This window comes from Zootoca vivipara, chromosome 9, assembly GCF_963506605.1.
Source record: "Zootoca vivipara chromosome 9, rZooViv1.1, whole genome shotgun sequence".
Taxonomy (NCBI): Eukaryota; Metazoa; Chordata; class Lepidosauria; order Squamata; family Lacertidae; genus Zootoca; species Zootoca vivipara.
The window spans coordinates 13119650-13141566 of NC_083284.1; the positions used below are offsets into that span (position 1 = coordinate 13119650).

A 21917-nucleotide genomic window follows, 5' to 3' on the forward strand; every position below is an offset into this window, starting at 1 on the left:
CAGGCAGAGGGCCTTCTCGGTAGTGGCACCCGCCCTGTGGAACGCCCTCCCACCAGATGTCAAAGAGAAAAACAACCACCAGACTTTTAGAGGACACCTGAAGGCAGCCCTGTTTAGGGAAGCTTTTAATGTTTAATAAATTATTGTATTTTAATATTTCTGTTGGAAGTATTATGAAGCCACCCAGAGTGGCTGGGGAAACCCAGCCAGATGGGCGGGGTATAATAAATAATAAAATTTATTATTATTATTATTATTATTATTATTATTATTATTATGTCGCAGCAGCGCTTTGGGATTGAGCCAGGGGGGAAAACACCTCCCACACTGCAATCTATTGTGACATTCTGGAATTTTGTTTCTTACAGCCAGTAGATTTTATTTATTTTTTGCTTTTTGGGTGTTTCGGGGGCAAAAAAAAATGAAGTGTCAGTACTCATATATTGATAAGAGTGCATTGGGTAGCAACACAAAATGGCTGCCACAGGCATCAAAAAAAGGGAGATGACTTACTCCAAACCTACGAGATTGCCTTATCTCACACGTGCCCATTCAAAACCACCTCGATTGGGGGTGTGTGTGTGAGAATTGGCACACATACGTAACAACCGTCCCACATTTGTTAGAATTTAAGTCGTTTAGTGTCGCAGCAGCTGCACTTTGGAACTCCCCGCTTATTGAGATCATGCTCATAGCCTACTCTTTTCGGCGCCTGTTAAAAACATTCCTACCCAGACACTTAGAACAGGGGTCAGCAACCTTTTTCAGCCGTGGGCCGGTCCACTGTCCCTCAGAACATGTGGTGGGCCGGACTATATTTTGGAATAAAAATAAAAATGAATGAATTCCTATGCCCCACAAACAACCCAGAGATGCATTTTAAACAAAAGCACACATTCTACTCATGTAAAAAAAACACGCTGATTCCGCGGGCCGGATTGAGAAGGCGATTAGGCCGCATCCGGGCCCCAGGCCTTAGGTTGCCTACCCCTGTCTTAGAAAGTGGAGGGCATTTTAACCTGCTTCAGTATTTTAACTTTTGCATGCTCTGGATTTTTCCTCGTTCTTATCGTTTTGTAACCCGCTTTGAGGGGTTTATGGCACTTTTCAACACAAGTTTTGTGTTGCAGTCCACGAAGTCCCTACAGGTCCCCTGGGATAGCGGCGACTGCGCAGTCACAGGGGGAACGACACCTGCGCCCGGAGGGTGGGGGGGTAGACCACCGTGCAACCTCAACCTTCGTTGTGGGGCAAGCTCACATGCAAGGATTTGGCCCTGCCATCCGCTCGACTGGAGCCTTGAGGGCCCCCCTCTCTCTCCTTCTCCTCTCTCTGCCATGTGCTCTGTGCGTTCAGGCTGGGGTGGGGCGCACAAAAGGCTAGAAATGGCACACCACCAGTTCTTTTTTTTTCTGGGCTATGCGGAGGCCAAGTTCAGCCTGAGGAGCCAGTTAATGGCTTGGGCCCCCTCAGGCCCGTCTCCCAGAGCACTGAGGCAGGGAGACAGGTGCGCATGGGTGTGTGGCGAAAGAGGGAAAACTGAGAAGGGTGTTTCAGCTCCCAAATCAGTAGGCCTCACAGACGGGGCAACATGGGAGGGCGTGCATGCGCGCGCACACAATTTCAATCGAGGAAGCTTTGACTTGGAGCTTCCTACGGGCCCAGAATGCATCTTTCAGACTACGGTGCCTGGTTGCGGTGCAATTCTCCGGCCATGTTAGTCGCCGCTGAAAAGCATCTCTTCTGCGGCATAGTCCCACGTTGCCTTGGCAACACGGTTGAGGTCTAATCACAAGAAATCGCCACAGGTCTCACAAGCGGCCAGGTTGCTCACGGTTTTTGAGCATATTACACCGACCCTGGCACAACTGCACTGGCCGCCGGTTAGTTTCCGAGCCCAGTTCAAAGTGCTGGTTTTGACCTATAAGGCCTTAAAACGGCTCAGGATGGCAATACGTCAAAGACCACCTCTCCCCATGTAAACCGACCCGGACCCTGAGATCATTATTTGAGGCCCCGTCTTCGTGTGCCTCATGCTCGAGAGGTCCGGAGGGTAGGGCCTTTTCAGTGGTGGCTCCTTGCTTGCAGAATGCTCTCCCTAGGGAAGCTCACCTGGCACCTTCATTACATATCTTCAGGTGCCAGTAAAAAAAAATTCTTGTTGTTCTAGGCCTTTGGCTAATTCAACAACCTATGACCTTTTAAATCTGCCTGCAGGAGTTATTGGTTTGTTTTGCTATCATTTTATTGTGTATTTTGTGTTTTCATTTTGTATTTTTATGTTGTGTTTGGATGAAGGGCGCTATACGAATTTAATAAATGAAACAACAAATTAAATGAATGAATAAGGTAGTCAAGCTGTGTCTGGACTACATTTTAGACTATGGGGGGGGGGGGAACGACACAACTGACTCCTTGTCCACAAAAACAATTCCCCGCACACAGAAATTTAGCATGTCAGGGAGGAGGCTAGACTAAAAACCCTGTCCCTGAAATCTAGCTTTCTGCGTGCAGGGATTTTTGCTGCTGTCTTTTAATGGAGGCGTTAACCCCAACCAGAAGTCTGAAGCGGTACAGAATTTTAATTTTACCTTCTGAAAATGTCAGGTAATGCTAAATAAATAAATAATATACAAGTGCTTGCACTTTAAATTATTTCTGTGCAATTTTACACAAATATTACTTGCCAGTCAAAACTAAATTATCTTAATTTAACTAAAATACCTATTGAATTCCCAAGTCATATGTTACAATTATTATTATTTCTAGCATTTTTGGAAAATTCAAGACGCCCTACTTACTCCAACATTAATTTGTTTTCATTCTTCATCTTTTAGCCAATAATGAGGCAAATGTTTCTCACAGATGAAAACGATCACTCTTGTGCACTTCTAACACACCTATGAATTGGAGCTAGGTCTATGTCTCGGCAGTGAAAAGTTGGGAAATCTAATTGAGGTGGTGGAAGCTGAATAGTAAACCCATAATACTGTACAACAAATATTCTGTGCGTTTTTACTTGAATGTAAATCCAACTCAGAGTTCTTCTTCTTTTTATTGACACAATATTAGTGTACTGGTGGTAGATTCATGGGTGCCAACTCCCCAGGGCCCTGGGCGCCCAAGTACACAGAAAACTCCCCATGAAGGGGCTGGGCACCCACAAATTTCGGTGCCAGGGTCATGCACACTGCATGGCACCCACGGCCACAGGCACCCACGGTCAAGGGGCCAAGCTGGCACTCCTGGGTGGATTCATTCTGCTTTAGTTTGTTCTGCTATGCAAAAATGCCACACTATTCCTGTCCAGATGATCTATAGCGCAACAAAAGCTGATGGGGGGGGGGGGATAAACCATTTGTGGTACAAGACGTTGAATGATTTGAGAGGACATTATGGGATAGGAAGCAGTGTGACAGCCCCAAATTTCTGGAGGTGCAAACAGTATTGAGAGCATCACCACCCTAGTATCATCAGGAGCAGAAATCATAATGATTGCACACACACAAAATATATATTGAGGGGAAATTTGCGAAAGGGACCTACTTTCCAAGGATGCATTACTAGGACTGGTCTAAAACATGCATTTTTTAACTGTGCACTTACAACCAATGAGCACCAGAGGGCACAAAAATACTGCTTGGAATCAAGATCAAAGACCGAGAATGTGTAGTTTTAGTATCAAATCCCAAACCAAGGGCTCATCCACAATTTTGCTTGACCCATAATTGACTGTATTGTGTGTACCAATTAATTCCATAGGGTCTGAGAGCTTTCTTCGTTGTTCTGCAGCTATGCCTTGTGAAAATCTGATCCTGCCCCCATAGAAAATTCAAAGAGATGATGTTCATCTAAGCTCCAATTCAGTAGGTAAAGGTTCGATTTTCTCAAGGCACAGCTGTGGAACAACAAGAAAGGGCTGTCACCCATCTTTTTGAGCATTTGGACTCGTTTGCAAACCAGAGAAACTGCCAGGGGGCCACACATACGGCAACATATTCTATTGACTACAATAGAATGCTTCTCTTAAATCAAATTTCAGTGGACAGGAGCCCGTCGATGCATGCCAAGGAAAATCTCTACAAGATGTAACATTGGTGGCCCTGCCCTTGTTTTCCCCTGCTCCGGAGGCTAGGACCCGAACCCATGGCTTCAAGTCACGAGAAAGGAGATTCCGACTAAACTTCAGGAAGAACTTTTTGACAGAAAGAGCAGTTCGATAGTGGAACAGACTCCCACGAGAGGTGCTAGACTCTCCTTCCTTGGGGTTTTTAAAGCAGAGGTTGAATGACTATCTGTCATGGATGCTTTGCAGGGGGTTGGACTAGATGACCCTTGGGTCCCTTCCAGCTCTACAGTTCTATGATTTGATTGCGCATAGAAAGTAGACGTTAGCACAAGTGAAGAGGCTAGCTTGCCTACCGTGTCCCCTCATAGAATCATAGAGTTGGAAGAGACCACAAGGGCCATCCAGTCCAACCCCCTGCCAAGCAGGAAACGCCATCAAAGCATTCTTGACATATGCCTGTCAAGCCTCTGCTTAAAGACCTCCAAAGAAGGAGACTCCACCACACTCCTCGGTAGCAAATTCCACTGCCGAACAGCTCTTACTGTCAGGAAGTTCTTCCTAATGTTTAGGTGGAATCTTCTTTCTTGAAGTTTGAAGAAAGCCATAACCCATTTTAGAAACGGTTGCTTATTTTCACACACAGCATGGTTATGCTGCAGCCCTGATACTTAGCAGCAGCGAGGCGAGCAGCCAGCAAGGAGCACTGTAGGCAAGGCACACCCACCGCTGCAGAGAAACAAGGCCGTGCAAAGTGTGGCAGGTTTGCGACGGAAAGAGCTCCTTCAGCTCCACCAGACCTGCCTGCCTATGTCTCATGTCAGATCAGCTGTCAAGAGAATCAGGCCAAGGCAACAGCCAGCTATTACGCCGGGATTACTACGGATTAGCGTCGATGGCAGAGCTCACTTGGCAGCCCCAAGCCACAGATCAAGCTTTCAGCTTAATTGTAAATATTCCAAAATATTCCGTTTGACAAACAAGCCCACACGGGTAGTATTAACCACTGAAGTGCTCTGAAGCAACAGTAGTCGTGCAGAGGGCTGGGCAATTTGCAGGCCATTGGCTGGATGAATGTGGGCCACAATGGCGCATCTGGGGTATGTCCGGGCTCTGGGTGCTTTGCTCTTGAAAGTGAGGAGCAGATCCTAGAACAGGTTTATTCTGCTCTGATGAAACTCTGGAGCAGATTGCAGAAGGCAGAAATGGTTCCCAAATCCTCTTGAAGAGCTCAGGTGTGGGCATATCTCTAGACCAGTGTTTCTCAACCAGTGTGCCTCCAGATGTTTTGGGACTACAACTCCCATCATCCCTAGCTAGCAAGACCAGTGGTCAGGAATGATGGGAGTTGTAGTCCCAAAACATCTGGAGGCACACTGGTTGAGAAACACTACTCTAGACTGCACTAAGTTCTTCAACGGGGTAGCTGGTGCCCATTGAGTATGGTAGGGCAGAAGGCAGGGAGCCCACCAGTAGATGGCGCCAGAGATAATAACAGGCAAAGCCAACTAATTCTAGTTTTGTCCCCATCCTCCTCCCTGTTCTGCAAGAGCAAACTGAATCCAAGGGGGGAAATGGATGCTGTGCCGTGCCACACCCTGAACCACTCTGAAAGGAAAGCAGATGAAGGGGGCAGGCTGAGAGCAAAGTGAGGTTGGTGGGGCAGTGCCCCATTTCTCCTAATGGGCCCACTGCAGTGGGTATACTTGCACTGCAGAGGGATGGATTAGATCAGGGGTTCAGCAAACTTTTTCAGCAGGGGGCCGGTCCACTGTCCCTCAGACCTTGTGGGGGGCCGGACTATATTTTGAAAAAAAAAATATGAATGAATTCTTATGCCCCACAAATAACCCAGATATGCATTTTTAATAAAAGAACACATTCTATTCGTGTAAAAACACCAGGCAAGCCCCACAAATAACCCAGAGATGCATTTTAAATAAAAGGACACAATCTACTAATGTAAAAACATGCTGATTTCCGGACCTTCCACGGGCCGGATTTAGAAGGTGATTGGGCCGCATCCGGCCCCTGGGCCTTAGTTTGGGGACCCCTGGATTAGATGCCACTCGGGGTCCTTTCCAACTCTACAATTCTGTGTGATTCTGTGCCTCAAACCCCTTCTCTGATTGGGACAGACTGGACTTACACAGAGATTACTCTACCCAGCCAAGAACCTGGCTTCCAGACTCAATTCAAGCTGGGCTGGATTTCACCTCCATCCCCTGCCCACTGCGTCCTAAGGGCTACCAGTGCATACTAGGCAGAAATGGAAAGTATACTGTACTTCCAAGTTAGGAAAAGGCACGTCTATCAGTCCTATGTCTCTCAGCTGCTCCTAGGTGTGAACCCAATTAGGCAGTTGACACAAGAGAGGTCCCGCCCCATTGACACAAGAGAGGTCCCAGCCTCAGCTTCTGTATCTCGCCCACCTGAGCTGCACACAAGCAGGCGAAGACTCCCCCTGCATGTAACCAATTTCTGCTTCTCCCTCTTACCTGGTCCTGGGAGACAGTGGAGCAGGAGGTGGGGGCAGAAGGAGGAAGAGGTTTGGGAGCCCTTCACTCTGCACCAACCTGACCCCTCTCTCTCCTCCTGCACCTCTAATTCACTCTCCGACAGCTTCTCCTGCCTCTGAATCTCGTCTCCTGGCTGTAACAGGCTCCCCCAGATCACCAGTCCCTAAGTCAGACTCCAACCCCCCTTCTTCCCGGTGCCCACTCTTCCGTCTCGCTCAGTGTCCAAGCCAATACCTGACAAGGAGTCTTGCATGACCAAAGTCAGCCTCTTGACCACGTAACCATGACAATAGACTACTCTTTTGCAGCCTGCAATTTAAAGGACCTGGGGTCTATGGCTGGGTGCTCTTTTTATCAGGCAAAACGCAGAAGTTCAAAGAAGTGCAGCGCTTACGCAACCTCATGGCCTCTCTAACCTTTCCTTTGAAGAATTTATCCATTATCGTATAAAGCTTTGAAAGGGAAATGCTGGCTCAAATTTCCCTGGAAATTTAAACTTCTCATCTAGAAGCGCTTTGCCCGAATCCCTGATGTGTCTGTTACTCATTGGTGTAGGAAATGCATTCTGCACCTGCTCAGGAGCACTTTTACTTCTTCTTTCATACATTCTAGGAAAGAACCCTGGCCCCGAAAGCAGATTAAATAGTAGTGTCACAGAAATTGTCCTCAATAAGTAAGTGTTTTAATGTTAGATTCTGCGGGGAAGTGATATTTCACTGCCTCTGCACTTGAACCATCTGAATAGCTGTGCTTTGCACATCTACAAACTGACTCAAGATTGGGGTGTCTGGTTCCACCAGGTAAGTTTGGAGATTCTTAGAGTCATAGAGTGGTTTAACTCCCTGTTAATCACCCATTGTCAGGAGTCCAGATTCCCTTCTTGATAACACAGTAGGCATAGGTAATTAAAAAAGAGGATTTATTGCAAAAACAAACAGATAGCTCCGGACGGCTCTGACAAAGCCTCCGGCATCATTACTCAAGATGACCCTTCTGAAGACTCCTTCCGGCCACAAAAGAAGATATTGAACTTATGGCTCTTACATCTCTTGTTTTGCTTCCTATCTAGCAGCCCTCCCATTTGCCGGCTCTTCGGACTTAGTGGATCGGCTCCAACCTCTTACTGGTCTGAGAGGCTGAGTCTATTCATGCCTATTTGTGCTTCCTGTGAGCTTTGGCTGTGTTCTAGCCTGCTCTCAGCTACTGCCTTATCAGCCGGCCCATCAAGGTCAGGAAGAGCCAAAGTCTGCAGCTGCCAGCTCTCCCCTGCCTGACTAACATCAAAGCCTCTCTATTCCTGGCTGCTCTCTGCAGTTGGCTGTAAACCTTCACTTGGAGCTGGCTCATTCCTGACTCCCATTTACACAGAGACAATCTGTTTGTAAGGGAGCCTTATTTTATTTTATTTTATTTTATTTTGCTTTGCTGTTACTTGGGCTGGATCTAGACACATCAAAGAAGTGTTTCAGTGAAACGTGTTGTAAACTTTGTATGAGAAATAGGGTTGGCAAAAATGGAACTCCACAGCGCCATCTGGTGCCACAGTGCTATAATGCATTTACAACGCATGTAAAGCACTTTTTCTTTGCTAATGTAGCTGAGTCCTTGGAGAACCAACATGGCACAGAATCCCATTCCTGCATGGACATCACCAAGAATAGCAACTGGAATCTGAGCATCACTTACTCAGATCAATGGTAATGATAAACCACTGATGGTCAATAATAAAAATTATAATAAATTATTATTTATACCCTGCCCATCTGGCTGCAAAAGTTTTTGATCCTGACACATTTTCATATTCATCCAACCAAATATGAATGGATAATCCAGTCTAGAAGCTGGTGCCATGACACTTATTTCTGCCCCCCAACCAGCCCCAAAAGGTGGGCAGAAGATGTTGCGGATGTCAACTCTGTTCATAGCTACAGCCAGGAGGTCTTCATCTCTCCATCAAAAGGGCCCAAACACTTTGCTGATAAAAACCACATTTTGAATTCTGCAAATCTGGCAGACCATCAACTTGTCCGGCATTAGTATGCTTTATTCCGACTGTAAAACATGCCTGTTTCAGAATCCATTGCAGTGTGGTAAAGCTTAAAAAACCATACATAGTACAATGAAAGAAACAGGCCTTCGGACCCAGCTCGTTTAAAGTGAGTCATTGCCAAGCCCCATTGAAAGCAGTGGGACTAAAAAGAGAATCACAACAAGCATGTTGCATAGGTTTAAACGTGTTTTGTTCAGGGTTAACTTTAGTTGGATTGGTGCCTATAGAGCCTGCAGATAGCAGGGCAGGGCAGTAAACATTTGGTCCTGTAGCAACTCAAAACCAAAGATCCATTCCATCAATCACATACATCGGGGAAAGGGGACCTGCAACCCTCTGCCTATTTTATTGATTGATTGATGAAAGTTTTCAAACCACTTAATATAAAGATATATATTTACTGGATCACATAAAAGCAATAAAGAAAATACACCCCATAAGGAACCCGTATTTGGAGGATAGGAATGGGAAGAAAGTAATGTTGGTTTGGGGGATTGTTAATTTCATTTTATTTTGAAAAATCGATAAATTATATTTTTTTAAAAAAGAAAGAAAGAAAAGAAAAGCAGTGACATTCAGAAAGCAGTAAAGACTATTTTTAAAAACACAACATTCAATAAAGATTCCTAAAAGCAAGATAAAAACAAAACACTAGAATATTGTAATAGTTTAAGCACATGGGCCACCAACTTAGTCTATTTTTTAAATTATATTTTATTAAGTTTCAACATTTTTAACACATGCAATCAAAACACAGTTTCCTCTTTTCTCTTATTTTTGTCAACTTCCCACCCCATTTTCCATGGAGTTGTTGTTTCTCCCTTTCTGCTGTACCCTATCTGTTAAATCATAACCACATTATAATCTAATTACTTCTGTTGCTCATTGCTCAAATCCTGCTCGCGAGTTCATCATATTATAATATTTCTTTAAGTAGTATGAAAAAGACATCCATTCTTCCATAAAACACTCATCATTAGATTCTCTTAAGGTCACCAGCTTTGTCTAAAAGCTCTGCCTGCTTCACAAAATTCACCTACTGATTATGACAACTTTGGGCTCTAATCCTGCCCAATTTGGTTCCGGACCCTGAGAGATTAACCCTGAGAAAATGGAGCCCTCAAGAGGAAAGAAGTTTCCCTGTGGTATATCCAAGGGCGTAGCCAGGATCAAAACTAGGGGGGGGGGCAAGCCATGATCATTCAGGGGCGGGGCCACAAAGTGGGAACGTGGGCGGGGCTACAGGGCCAGCTGGCCTGACGACATCGTGGTGGCGGCAGCGGCGGCAGCGGCCACCTTGTGCTTCTGGGGCTGGCAACGGCAGCGGCTACCCTGCTTGGCTGGAGAGGACGGGAGGGTCGGGCAGGCAAGAGGGGGTGACAGGGTGGGCGAGGGCAAGGCAAGGCACGGCCGCAGTCACGACGGCTCCGAGTCGTTGCTGCATATCAGCATAATATTTCAACCATGTTGTGGGTTCAAGCCCCACCTTAGGAAAAAATTCCTGCATTGCAGGGGGTTGGACTAGATGACCCTTGTGGTCCCTTCCGACTACAATTCTATGATTCTATTGATATATTGCCATAGCATATGCATCATTCTGCTTTCTTGAATTGTCCTACTCCTAGGCATAGCAGCCAACTCCTAGAGGCCTAGGTGCCTCCTCACCCCCAATTACTAGTAAATACCGTATTTGAAAGAGTCATTCCCCCCATGTTGATGGGCTTTCTATGTGGGGCTTATCTGCCCCCCCCCCCAGTATTTTATTAAGGATGGAAGAGGGAGGGAAGGAAGGAATAATAGAGAGAGGGATACCTCATATTTGTGGGTGCCTCTGGGTGATGCTGTGAAGCTGGAACTCTGCAGCAAGATGATGGGAGGGTTGGGCAGGGGAGAGGGGGTGGCAGGGCGGGCGAGGGCGAGGGAAGGCACGGCCGCAGTCACGACAGCTCCGAGGCGTTGCTGCATATCAGCATAATATTTCAACCATGTTGTGGGTTCAAGCCCCACCTTGGGGGAAAAATCCTGCATTGCAGGGGGTTGGACTAGATGACCCTTGTGGTCCCTTCCGACTACAATTCTATGATTCCATTGATATATTACCATAGCATATGCATCATTCTGCTTTCTTGAATTGTCCTACTCCTAGGCATAGCAGCCAAATCCTAGAGGCCTAGGTGCCTCCCCCCCCCCAAATTACTGGTAAATACCGTATTTGAAAGAGTCACCCCCCCATTTTGATGGGCTTTCTATGTGGGGCTTATCTGCCCCCCCCCCAGTATTTTATTAAGGATGGAAGAAGGAGGGAAGGAAGGAATAATAGAGAGAGGGATACCTCATATTTGTGGGTGCCTCTGGGTGATGCTGTGAAGCTGGAACTCTGCAGCAAGATGATGGGAGGGTTGGGCAGGGGAGAGGGGGTGGCAGGGCGGGCGAGGGCGAGGCAAGACAAGGCCGCAGTCTCGATGGCTCCGAGGCGTTGCTGCATATCAGCATTATATTTCAACCATGTTGTGGGTTCAAGCCCCACATTGGGGAAAAATTCCTGCATTGCAGGGGGTTGGACTAGATGACCCTTGTGGTCCCTTCCGACTACAATTCCATGATTCTATTGATATATTACCATAGCATATGCATGATTCTGCTTTCTTGAATTGTCCTAGGCATAGCAGCCAACTCCTAGAGGCCTAGGTGCCTCCCCCCCCCCAAAAGAAATTACTGGTAAATACTGTATTTTAAAGAGTCATTCCCCCCCCATGTTGATGGGCTTTCTATGTGGGGCTTATCTGCCCCCCCCCCCGTATTTTATTGAGGATGGAAGAGGGAGGAAAGGAAGGAATAGAGAGAGGGATAACTCACATTTATGGGTGCCTCTGGGTGACGCTGTTATGCTAGAACTCTGCAGCAAGAGGAAGATACCGGTACACCTGTACAGGAGCCTTGTAAGCAGCTTTCTCTCTGCTTGATTTACAGCAGGCACGTCCAACAGGTAGATTGTGATCTACCAGTAGATCACTGGATGTCTGTGGTAGATCACTGCTAGATCACTGGCACCCCTAAAAAAGCTCACCCAAAATTTTCCTCCTCCCTAAAAAAAGCTGAACTATGACCTGAAGCCCTAAACAAAAATGGGCCTCCCTCCCTCCTAAAAGAAGCTCAACAAGTTTGACCTAAACCCCCCAAAACAGGGCTTCCCTTCCTTAAAAAAACTCAACAGCTTTGACCTGAACCCCCCAAAAGGGGGTAGATCACTCCCAGTTTTTAACTCTGTGAGTAGATCAGAGTCTCTTGGGAGGTGGCCACCCCTGATTTACAGTATACAGATGCAGGAGGAGGGGCAGACTGGAACACCACTGCTTTTTATAAACATCACTGTGTCTATCAAAGCTACAGCCCCCCCTTCTTATTCACTTCCTTTTAGCCTTGCAGGGCCACCTTAGTCAAATTGAATCCTCTGCAACCTCATTAAATCGCCAATAGAACTGTTAATGCGATCCCTGAATGCCCATTAACAACTCCCACTGAATAACAATAGGGTGAATAGGGTGGACCTTGCCTGAAGGGATATTCTGCTCCATTGTCTTAACTGCTTAAGTACCGGTAGCCACTTTGCTTTATTTATTTGATGTGTTTTTGTTGCAGCTGTGTTCCCGCCCCCAGCAAGTGGAGAGCTGCTCTTGCTAAAGCAAAGCCCTTTCCACTTCAGTTTTTGGAGGGGCAAAGTATTGGTTATGGTCTGTAAAATACAATAATTTTTTGCTTCTGGGGGGGGGCAGCTGCCCCCTCCTGCCCCCCCTGTCTACACCCATGGGTATATCAATGGGTAAGTCTAGTGTATGCATTTGGACTGTAGCCATTCACACACAGGGTTGGAGAACCTGTAGTCTTTCAAACATTGTTGGACACCAACTCCCATAATCCTTCGCCAGCGTGGACAATTGACAGGGAGGATGGGAGTTGTAGTCCAAACGCCTGAAGGGCAACAGGTTCTCCACCCTTCTATCAACAAGTTCTAAGAAGTTCAACATTTAAGAACTAAACTTACCTTGAAGCATCCAAGTGCTGAAGCATATATGGTGTTCGACGGAGGGTCACACTTTAGTCCCCACCTGCTTAAAAGAGGACAACATATATTGGATATAATACCTTAGCATCATCATCATCACATTTGCTTTACGAAATACTAAAATTCAGTATTTAAAACAGTTACAACAAACTGCCGTCGCAGGATTCATGTGGGTCCTGAAAACACACATCTCAGGTATTGAAAGACCAGGCTAAAGAATCATAGAATCATAGAGTTGGAAGAGACCACAAGGGCCATCCAGTCCAACCCCCCTGCCAAGCAGGAAACACCATCAAAGCATTCTTGACAGATGGCTGTCAAGCCTCTGCTTAAAGACCTCCAAAGAAGGAGACTCCACCACACTCCTTGGCAGCAAATTCCACTGCCGAACAGCTCTTACTGTCAGGAAGTTCTTCCTAATGTTCAGGTGGAATCTTCTTTCTTGTAAAGAAGTATGTCTTCAACATTGCTGAAAATTGTATACAGTACTCAAGATGTCAGGTGCACTCCTGTGGGATGTACATAGCTTAGGGGCTATGTGCCAAAGGATGGCAGATCCAGAAGCATCAGTGTGCAGAAAATGCTGATGCATTGATGATCGTTTTCCAAAGCAACTACTCTATTCTGAACTTTAAAATGGAAAGCGTAATGCTAGTGGTCAACAAAAGAGGTTCAAAGACTCTCTCGAGGCAAATCTTTAAAAATGTAGTATAAACACTGACAATTGGGAAACACTGGCCTGCGGGCGTTCCAGTTGGAGAACAGCCTTTACCAAAGGCGTCATGGGCTTTGAAGACGCTCGAACTCAGGACGAAAGGGAGAAACGCGCTGAGAGGAAGGCACACTTGGCAAACCCTCACCGTCATCAACTCCTGCCCAGAAACCTGTGGAAGGACGTGTGGATCCACAATGCGGGTTCACCATCATGGTGAGCACAATTTGCAGTGGGGGCTTAACAAACCACTCCTGAGTCTAAAGGTGGGGGCATGAGTGGTCACTCCTCTGTTGCTGGGCAAATTCTGATGTTGCGATTTTGTGGGTCAGCCCCCTGGGTTTAAAAGCAAAGGAAAGAGGTTTCTCTTTCTCTTTGGCTGCGTTTCGGATCCCCCCCCTCCGCTGTTTTTTAGGCCTCTGTGTTGACATTGCTGTGCCTCTCAAGGGGTCGCCTGTATTCAGGGGCCTGGTAGGAATTTTCCCATTTGGCTGATTGGCTGGTGCCATCTGGTTTTTGCCTACTGCATAGCAAATAAGTCACAACTTGTAAGGTTGGCGGTTAGGCATTGGTTATTGGTTGTATTTGGGGTCTGTTGACTTCGTTGGCCCCTTGTGTTAAAGCCTGAGTTAGGGGAAATTCCGGTCAGGAATACAGGGGCTCTATGCAGTGTCCATATCCCCGGTAGGGGACCAGCAACACGCATGAGCCCCTGGGAGCCTGAGGGGAGAGGGGAGAGCCTATTGGACCCAACTCCCTGTCTCTCCCTGTAGGGTTTCCCCTTGTTGACAAGGCGAGTTTATTTCTGTCCTTAGGTGAAGACAGTAGGAGAACCAATGCCTACGCAACCACTCACTGGTTTGATTTGTATTCAATAAAACTTGTGGCCAAAATTCATGCCAAAAACCATTAAACAAAAATTCTGTCTATGGTGTGAGTTATTTGAGGGGTGGTTTTGGGGACCTCCACATGCAATTGGCCTCCACAGTCACTGACGGGCTCACTGTTAAAACCTGTGATCTGACTCAGCAAAAAGCAACTTCCAATATTCCTATGGAGGTAGTTCTGGACCTGGATGGGACCCTGGAAATCTACTACCAGTAGGCAAATGGTCTTTTTATAAGGCTCAGTTCCTCATAGTGCCTTGTTGTTCCCCATGATCAGCAAAGCAAGTTATGCTGAATTTGCAGGGAAAGGGCCATAGCTCATTGGCAGAGCATCTGTTTCGCATGCCAAAGGTCCTGCGTTAAATCCCCGGCATCTCCAGATAGAGCTGGGGGTGTCCTCTGCCCAAACCCCTGGAGAGCCACTGCCAGTCAGACAATGCTGAGCTACATGGGGCAATGGCCTGACACAGTATAAAGCTGCTGTCTATGCCAGGCACAGATGTTTGCCAATGTTTTTTTCTTTTCTTCTAAAAATGTGGCACCAAGAAGCAGGCCCAATGTATTCCCAATGTGGCCAAACTCTGCATTCTTAGATCTGGAAACATCTTCCCAGGGAAAAACAGCAATGGGAAAATTCTAGTCCCCCGGCACCAACTGCCACATCCAGGACTTCCATGTGCAAATTGGCTGTCATATATATATATATAACATCAGAGATGCAAATTTCATCTCAGCCCACACATCACATTTTTTTAATGGCGTTCACACATTCTGTTGCTAGTCCCCAACTGCACAAAGATTGACTATGTACAGGCATGAACCAGTCCCTGGAGACTGGAAGCCACATGCATGATGAACTTACTCCAGTTGAAAATCATTGCGTTTGAGGGGCTAATTAAAGTTTCCTGTGGGCTGTTGTGACTGAGAGGTCTCGTTCACACACGGAAAGTCGACACTGGAAATCGCAGCCATAAGCCGATTAACTTGCATGTGTGAAGCCTCAGTAAAAGCTGTTCCGTCCGTGACCTTGAGGGACAAGGAAGCTTTCTCATATTGTTTCAGAATACAACCCAGCCTGATCCATTTGGATAGGATGGGATATACTAAAACGGCAACTAATTCATAGGATTCCATTTGGGAAGCTAAGCCATTTCTTTAATAACAAGCATTTCCAAACCTACCATTTGTAAGCAGGTGATGAAGTCCTAAATATATGTAGTTGGCTGGGGGGCAATTTTTTGGGGGGGGGAATGGCCTCGATGTGGAGTGGGGTTAGGGTTGGGATGGGACACCTGTGGCGTTGGATTCTAGCTCCCATCGTACCTAAACATTAATCCTGCTGGCTGGGGCATATGGGAGTTTGGGAGTTGGAGCTGGACAATATTTAGAGGGCTACAGGTTCATGAAACCCTGGGCTAGGATGTTCAACTGCATAACATTATCATCACCATCATCATCATCAACAACAACAAACCTCTTTATATCTTTAAGGGAAAATAATATCGAAGCAATTTACATCACATAGTAAAACATCAAATAAAACAACCCACAACAAAAACATTAGTGAAGAAAGTCAAACAAAGTGTGCATTCAAAGTAACATAACTGAACAGGAAACTCTTATCTTACTGATTTCAAAAGAAAACATTTCAACGGAGAATAAGAGGGCAGCCAATACATGGCACAACATTTATTCCATGTGTTCCGATTGAAAAGAAACATAGTCATATTCAGGTAAGAAATAGGTGTGGAAGGGGGGGGGATCCTTGCCTGCATCAAATGTCTCGCAATTCGTTCATGACACAAGTGGACTGTAAGCCACATGACAAAAGGAAAGAACTGCTCCCTCCACTTTAATGTAAAGCTTTCAGCACAACACCCACCCTGTTCCCATATCCTATTGTAAGGAGGCCCAAGCATATGTTAACTACAGTAATCACATTTTCTCCCAGTTTTCACCTGCGCCCACTCCTTCTCCGTTGTCTCCCTTCTGCTGCTTTTCTACATTGTAAGCCCCCTGGGGCAAGGACCAGCTCTCCTATTCTTAAAGTGCCAATATATATATATGGGGTACATGGGCTGTTAGGGGAGGGGTAGTACCTCTGGTGGGGACACGCCATGCTCCTTCTAGGGTAGTTGGTCCACCTTTGGTCCCTACCCTGCACTCAGTTCTCACCCCAGGAAACAGCTTCAACTGGCCAGCTAAACCAGGTGAGGGTAGCCAATGGGTCTCAAAGCCTTGGTGAGTTAGGAACTTTCCCTGCATGCAAAGACAGGCACCAGTGGATCGGGTGGACAATAATGGATCCCATGATCAAGAAGGCGGTTTCTGCACATGCTGTAGAGGCAAGTGAGGGGCAGGTGGGGCTCATCAACCTGGGAAGGTAGCCCATTTAGGAGAAGAAAACTCTGATCCTAAACCTCTGCTTCCTTGTAGGACATCTTTGGAAGAAGAAAGAGCTAAGGCGTAAACCCCACACAAATCTGGAGTGGAGTTTCTAAGACAGTTGGATGGCATCTTGCACGCCGCCTCCTGGCAACTCCTGCAGCCAAGCTGGTGCCGAACGTGTTGCTTTGCGTTCCTTTGGACCGCATTGGTGAAGCCAAGAGGAGGGTCTTGTCATCTGGGCAGCCCAGGACCTCCATACACACTGGCCAGGCTTGCGCTCCGAGGAGGTCACTTCAGCGCTGCTAATGCAACAAAAACAACACGGAAGGCAGCAGCACTCACGAGTTAACGGTTTCTGCAGCCACAGCAGCTGCTGTGAACTCTCCAGCGGTTTGACTTCACCCCCAGAGGTGCTGCACTCTGTGGTCTCTCGAGACAGACAGATGCCAAGAACAACAAATATCAATATAGTTCCCAACATTCAATCACACAGATTAACCAGCGGGCAGTGTTCCAAGAGAATTTGTTGGGGTGGTGTCAATCTGGGACCCCTAAAAAATGTGCGAACCTGCCAGCTTCTGGAGTCGGCTCTATTCTTTGCAGATAGTAAGGCGCAGGGAAGGGCTCAGCAGTATGGCATCTGCTTTGCATGCAGGGTCAATCCCCAGCATCTCCTGCTATGGCTGGGAAACAGACCCTGGCTGAAACCCTAGAGAGCTGCTACCAAGCCGTGTTGACAATACTGAGTTAGATGGACCAAGAATCTGTCTTAAAAAGGTAAGGTACCCTTGACCCTAGTACAAGGCAAAATCCTATATTCCTAAGCCGAGGTCACAAGGGGCATGCAGTAAATTTAGCTTATGCTCCAGTGGCAACCCCCCCCCCCCAAAAAAGATGCATACCCTATGCTTTCTATGTTATAGGACAAATGGCTGCTATTCACTCCCATGTGCAAAAGTCACAATCCTGAACTTGGGGACGGTCTCCTGCAAGGGAAGGCAAAAATTGCCATTCTATTGGAGAAGAGCCTGACAACGCAAGGCCTCCCTCCGCAACACCCAAACCATCAGCTGTCATGGGGAACAGGCATTGCTAGCGGAAACAATAGGACCACATGGCTTTGTCTGCATCACCAGCCTGCCCACCCAGCCCCTTACAAAAACACAGCAGAAACCACATTATTTATTGTTATTATGGATCCCCTGTCGTGATCACCACCTAGGGCTGCTAGGTGCAAAATAAATAATAAAAAAAAAAAACAGGCGCCGCAGACTCTTCTGGTGCTTTGGGGAGTAAAAGGGACACAGACAGCCGACCTATGCACTATGAGGGCTGATACAGAGGAGCACGTCTGAAAAACAAGGAGAGCATCCCTTAAGAGGCATTCAGCAGCCCAGTTATCAAGCAAAGGGGATGGGAGCAGGTAACGGGAAATAGTGAATATGGCTGAATGGTGCTTTGTAAGCAGCATTGGTGCAGCCTGATAGAAAGATGTGGGAGTACAGAGGGAGAGGCTTGGAAGGCAGGGAAGAAGGCTTGGGAAGAGGCTACAGCGAGCCCCCTCCATACACATGCCAGCTTGCAAATTGCAGAGATGGAAACTGGACGGGCAATCGCTTGATTCAGGTGGCAGCAGGAAGGAGGAAGAATTAAAGGGAGTTTCCAAGAGCAGAAGCAGGGAGAGATAAGGCCGCCTCTCTCTCAGGTGGGCAGCCAGCAAAGAGCAACGATCCTCCCAATGAAAGCAATTAAGAAAGCATCAAACGGAGAGGCGCCCTTTCGATTGAGCATGGGGCAGCAATTCAGCAAGGCGGGAGGCGGGTGCGGGTCGCGAGCAGGAAATCCCCGGGACTTTCTCCAGCAATTGCAATTTGCAATACACACACGCACACCCATTATCACGGTTGCTGCAAAAGCGCGATGGTGATTATCAGGACCATTGATAAGGCTTATCTGGGCGGATTATGGAGGTGAGGAAGACGGGCGGAGATGGATGGAGATGGAGAGGGGAGGTAGGTGGGCTGTGCTGGAACGGGTGGGGGAGGAGATGCAGGGCTTTAAGGTGGGGGAGGCAGGCGCCGCAGGGAGGAAGAAATCCAAACCGAAAGAGACCCCAGATATACCCTCCTACCGAAAAGCTGGGAAGGAAGAGGAGCGCGGAGGCGTCTCGGCGGCGTCGGTCCCACCCGCGGGTCCCTGGTGCTGTCACACCTGCAAGAGGAGGCAGGCAGGCGGCGGGAGCGCGATCGGCGGCGGCAGGAGGACTGGGCAGGCCGGGAGGAGGGCTTCCCCTCGAGGAAGAGGTGGAGTCTGCGGCTGCCGTCCGCCTCTCGCAGCCGCCGGAGCTTCCCCGGCGCCAGAGACAAAGGGCTAGGGCGCGCCTGGCTGCCTGCTTCTCCCTCGCAGGGGGGATATGAGGAAGGGAGGGGGAGACACACACCCAAAAGGGGGCGTGGCGGGGGCGACATCCTCGCCATCCTCGGAGGCGGCGGCACCTTCCTTTGTGCCACTAGCCACCCCAGTTTTGCGCCCACACCCACCCACCCGGCCCACTTGTCATCTGGGCACGAGAGGCGCTGGGCCCCCTCGAACGGGGCATTCATTGCCCGGGGGGGGGGGAGACTTGGAGAGTGCCCGCTCGTGTGCGCGCGCCTGCCACACTTTCCCGATTGCGCTCTTGCGCTGACCTGCGGGCAGCCCTCTCTTTTGGTGATGACCTGAAAGCAACGAAGAGTCGTAAAGTAGTAAAGGGTTCCCCCGGGATCATCTAGTTTGACCCCCGCGCGATGCAGGAACCTAGGCTCGCAGCATGCGGAGCCTTGCGGCTGCAGAGCCTAAGCCTGAGTTACAGGTCGTAGAATTGTACAGTTGGAAGGGACCACGAGGGTCATCTATTCTAGCCCAACCGTTTGCAATGCAAGAATCTTTTGCCCAACATAGAGCTCGAACCCGCCACCCTGAAATCAACGGGGGCGATCTCAATGGTGGGTGGGATCGCCCAAGTCTGTTTTCCTGGGTCCCTGCCCCCTTAAAAACATTTGTGCTTTTTTGCCAAATGTGTAAAGTTGAATGTGCGCAAATTAAATGCGCGGAAGTTGCACGTTACCTGTATTATACAGAGGCACCATATGCCTCATTGGTGCAAAAGTAGCCAGGCCTTTCAGCACTGCCCATGGACTTATCGGAGAAGTGGGAAGAGTGCCACACCATTTTGAAAGTCAAAAGCAGATAAGGAAAGTGTTTCTTAAAACAAAACAGAAACAGAAAGAGGTTCCATTGGATAACCCAGTTCCTTTTTCTCCCTTTCACGAATCCCTCTCTTCTTGCATCACTTCTGTTACACTTTCAGCTTTGATAAGAATCATAGAAAGTTCAACACAGGTCACTCTGCTTCTTTTTCTCTTTCGTATTACAAGAACTGACTTGCAGGCTTGGACCAGAGTATCCTGGATCAGCCATACCTGAGATAGCTATCCCCTGTCATTTGCCTCTTGCATACGATAATTGTAATATTGTTATGTGTTTGTGGGTGCCTTGACTCCCCTAAATTCCTAGGTCAAGGAAGTTTAATCAATGCTTGGAGTTTAATCAATGCCTGGAGCATTGAAATAGGCTGCCAGATGCTGGATTTAACAAAGTGCTAAAATTCAGGCCGGACCAGTTTTTCCATGCTCAGGAAATTGCCTGGGAGAAGAACCACAACGCAGAACAAAGGAAGATGATGGGCGATTAGAAATGGGTGGAGCCCTGCCTTGAGCTCTGGGTAGTTAGCAGAAGACAAATGCCAGAGTTTTTTGTTAGGAGGAAGTTTAAGGATTTCAGTTGGCTGTGGCGTGATCGAGGAAAAGAAGTGTCAGTTTGTTAAATGCGGCTAGCTGGGGAGGGGCGCCAGAGCACAATGTGGGCTGCCTGTTTCGAATTGGAAGCTTCAGCAATGGGAGAAACAGGACCCACTTGGAGTATAACGCTTTGAAACCCTCCATCACAGGCTCAGGTTGTATATGTGTGTAAATAAACCATATACTGTTTCATAAAGGCACAGTCTCCACTGTGTCTCATTTCCAAAGGAAACACGAACATTGCTTAGAGACTGGGGTGGTACATAACAATATACTGCTTCTAGGTGATGAGGGCTCAATTTTTAGCCATCGGGTCTAATATCCACACAGTTCACTATGAAGTCATCTAGTTCTCATTTATAAAACCATCTAATCTGACTGGTTGCACCACTTTTGACCACAAATCCCACGAACGGGTGAAGTGTTCAATGGAACTCCCTGCCTATTGAGATCAAGCAGGTACCTTTACTTTATTCTTTTCTGCACCTGCTAAAAACATTCTTGTTCAGGCAAGGCTACTTACTGTAGATGCTTAGAAAGTTGAAGTGATTTTAATCCGCTTTAGTATTTTAACTCTTGTCTGTTTTAAAGTAGGGTTGTGAATTTTTCTTGATTCTGTTGTCTTTCCCCTTTTTTTGTAAACCGCTTTGAGGTTCTTTACAATCTGGCTTGTATAAACTTGTATTTAAAGGTAAAGGGACCCCTGACCATTAGGTCCAGTCGTGACCGACTCTGGGGTTGCACGCTCATCTCGCATTATTGGCCAAGGGAGCCGGCGTATACCTTCCAGTTCATGTGGCCAGCATGACAAAGCCGTTTCTGGCAAACCAGAGCAGCACATGGAAACGCCGTTTACCTTCCCGCTGTAGCGGTTCCTATTTATCTACTTGCATTTTGACGTGATTTCGAACTGCTAGGTTGGCAGGAGCTGGGACCAAGCAACGGGAGCTCACCCCGTCACAGGGATTCGAACCGCTGACCTTCTGATCAGCAAGCCCTAGGCTCAGTGGTTTAACCACAGCGCCACCTGGGTCCCTTGTATTTATGAAATACATAAATAGAGCTCGGAGCTCAGCCTACCCTACTTTCCGGGGTTCTTGTGAGGATGTAAAGTGGGGTGCTTTCATGTACAAGGATGTGAGCAGCTCGAGATGAGAGAGGCCCATAAGTATGACACACAAATAAATCTCCCCATAGAAAGCCAGCAAGCAAAAGTAAATATTTAGCAAACATCGCAAGAACTATTTCTCTGGCCTTATTTTTGATGGCAGGGTAAATGTAATCTAGTCCTTGAACTTTATCCTTTTGAAACATTCCATTTTAACGGAAAGGAGAAAAGCTCTTGGCTACAAGCCTTCAGGACGAGATGGGTTGTACACAGATAAACAAATGC

At 47.4% G+C, this 21917-nt stretch overlaps 1 protein-coding gene across 1 annotated transcript in view; it reads right to left on the reverse strand.

Moving 5' to 3' along the window:
* The window catches only part of TMEM150C (transmembrane protein 150C), a 36866-nt gene extending 17919 nt beyond the window's left edge, over window positions 1-18947 (reverse strand). Inside the window, exons 1-2 of the mRNA XM_035111757.2 lie at window positions 18817-18947; window positions 12678-12741 (exon numbers count right to left, since the gene is read on the reverse strand). Of these exons, the coding sequence (XP_034967648.1) occupies window positions 12678-12687 (10 nt within the window). The 5' untranslated portion in view covers window positions 12688-12741; window positions 18817-18947. The remainder of the gene's footprint in view (window positions 1-12677; window positions 12742-18816) is intronic.
* Window positions 18948-21917: the final 2970 nt, after the last annotated feature.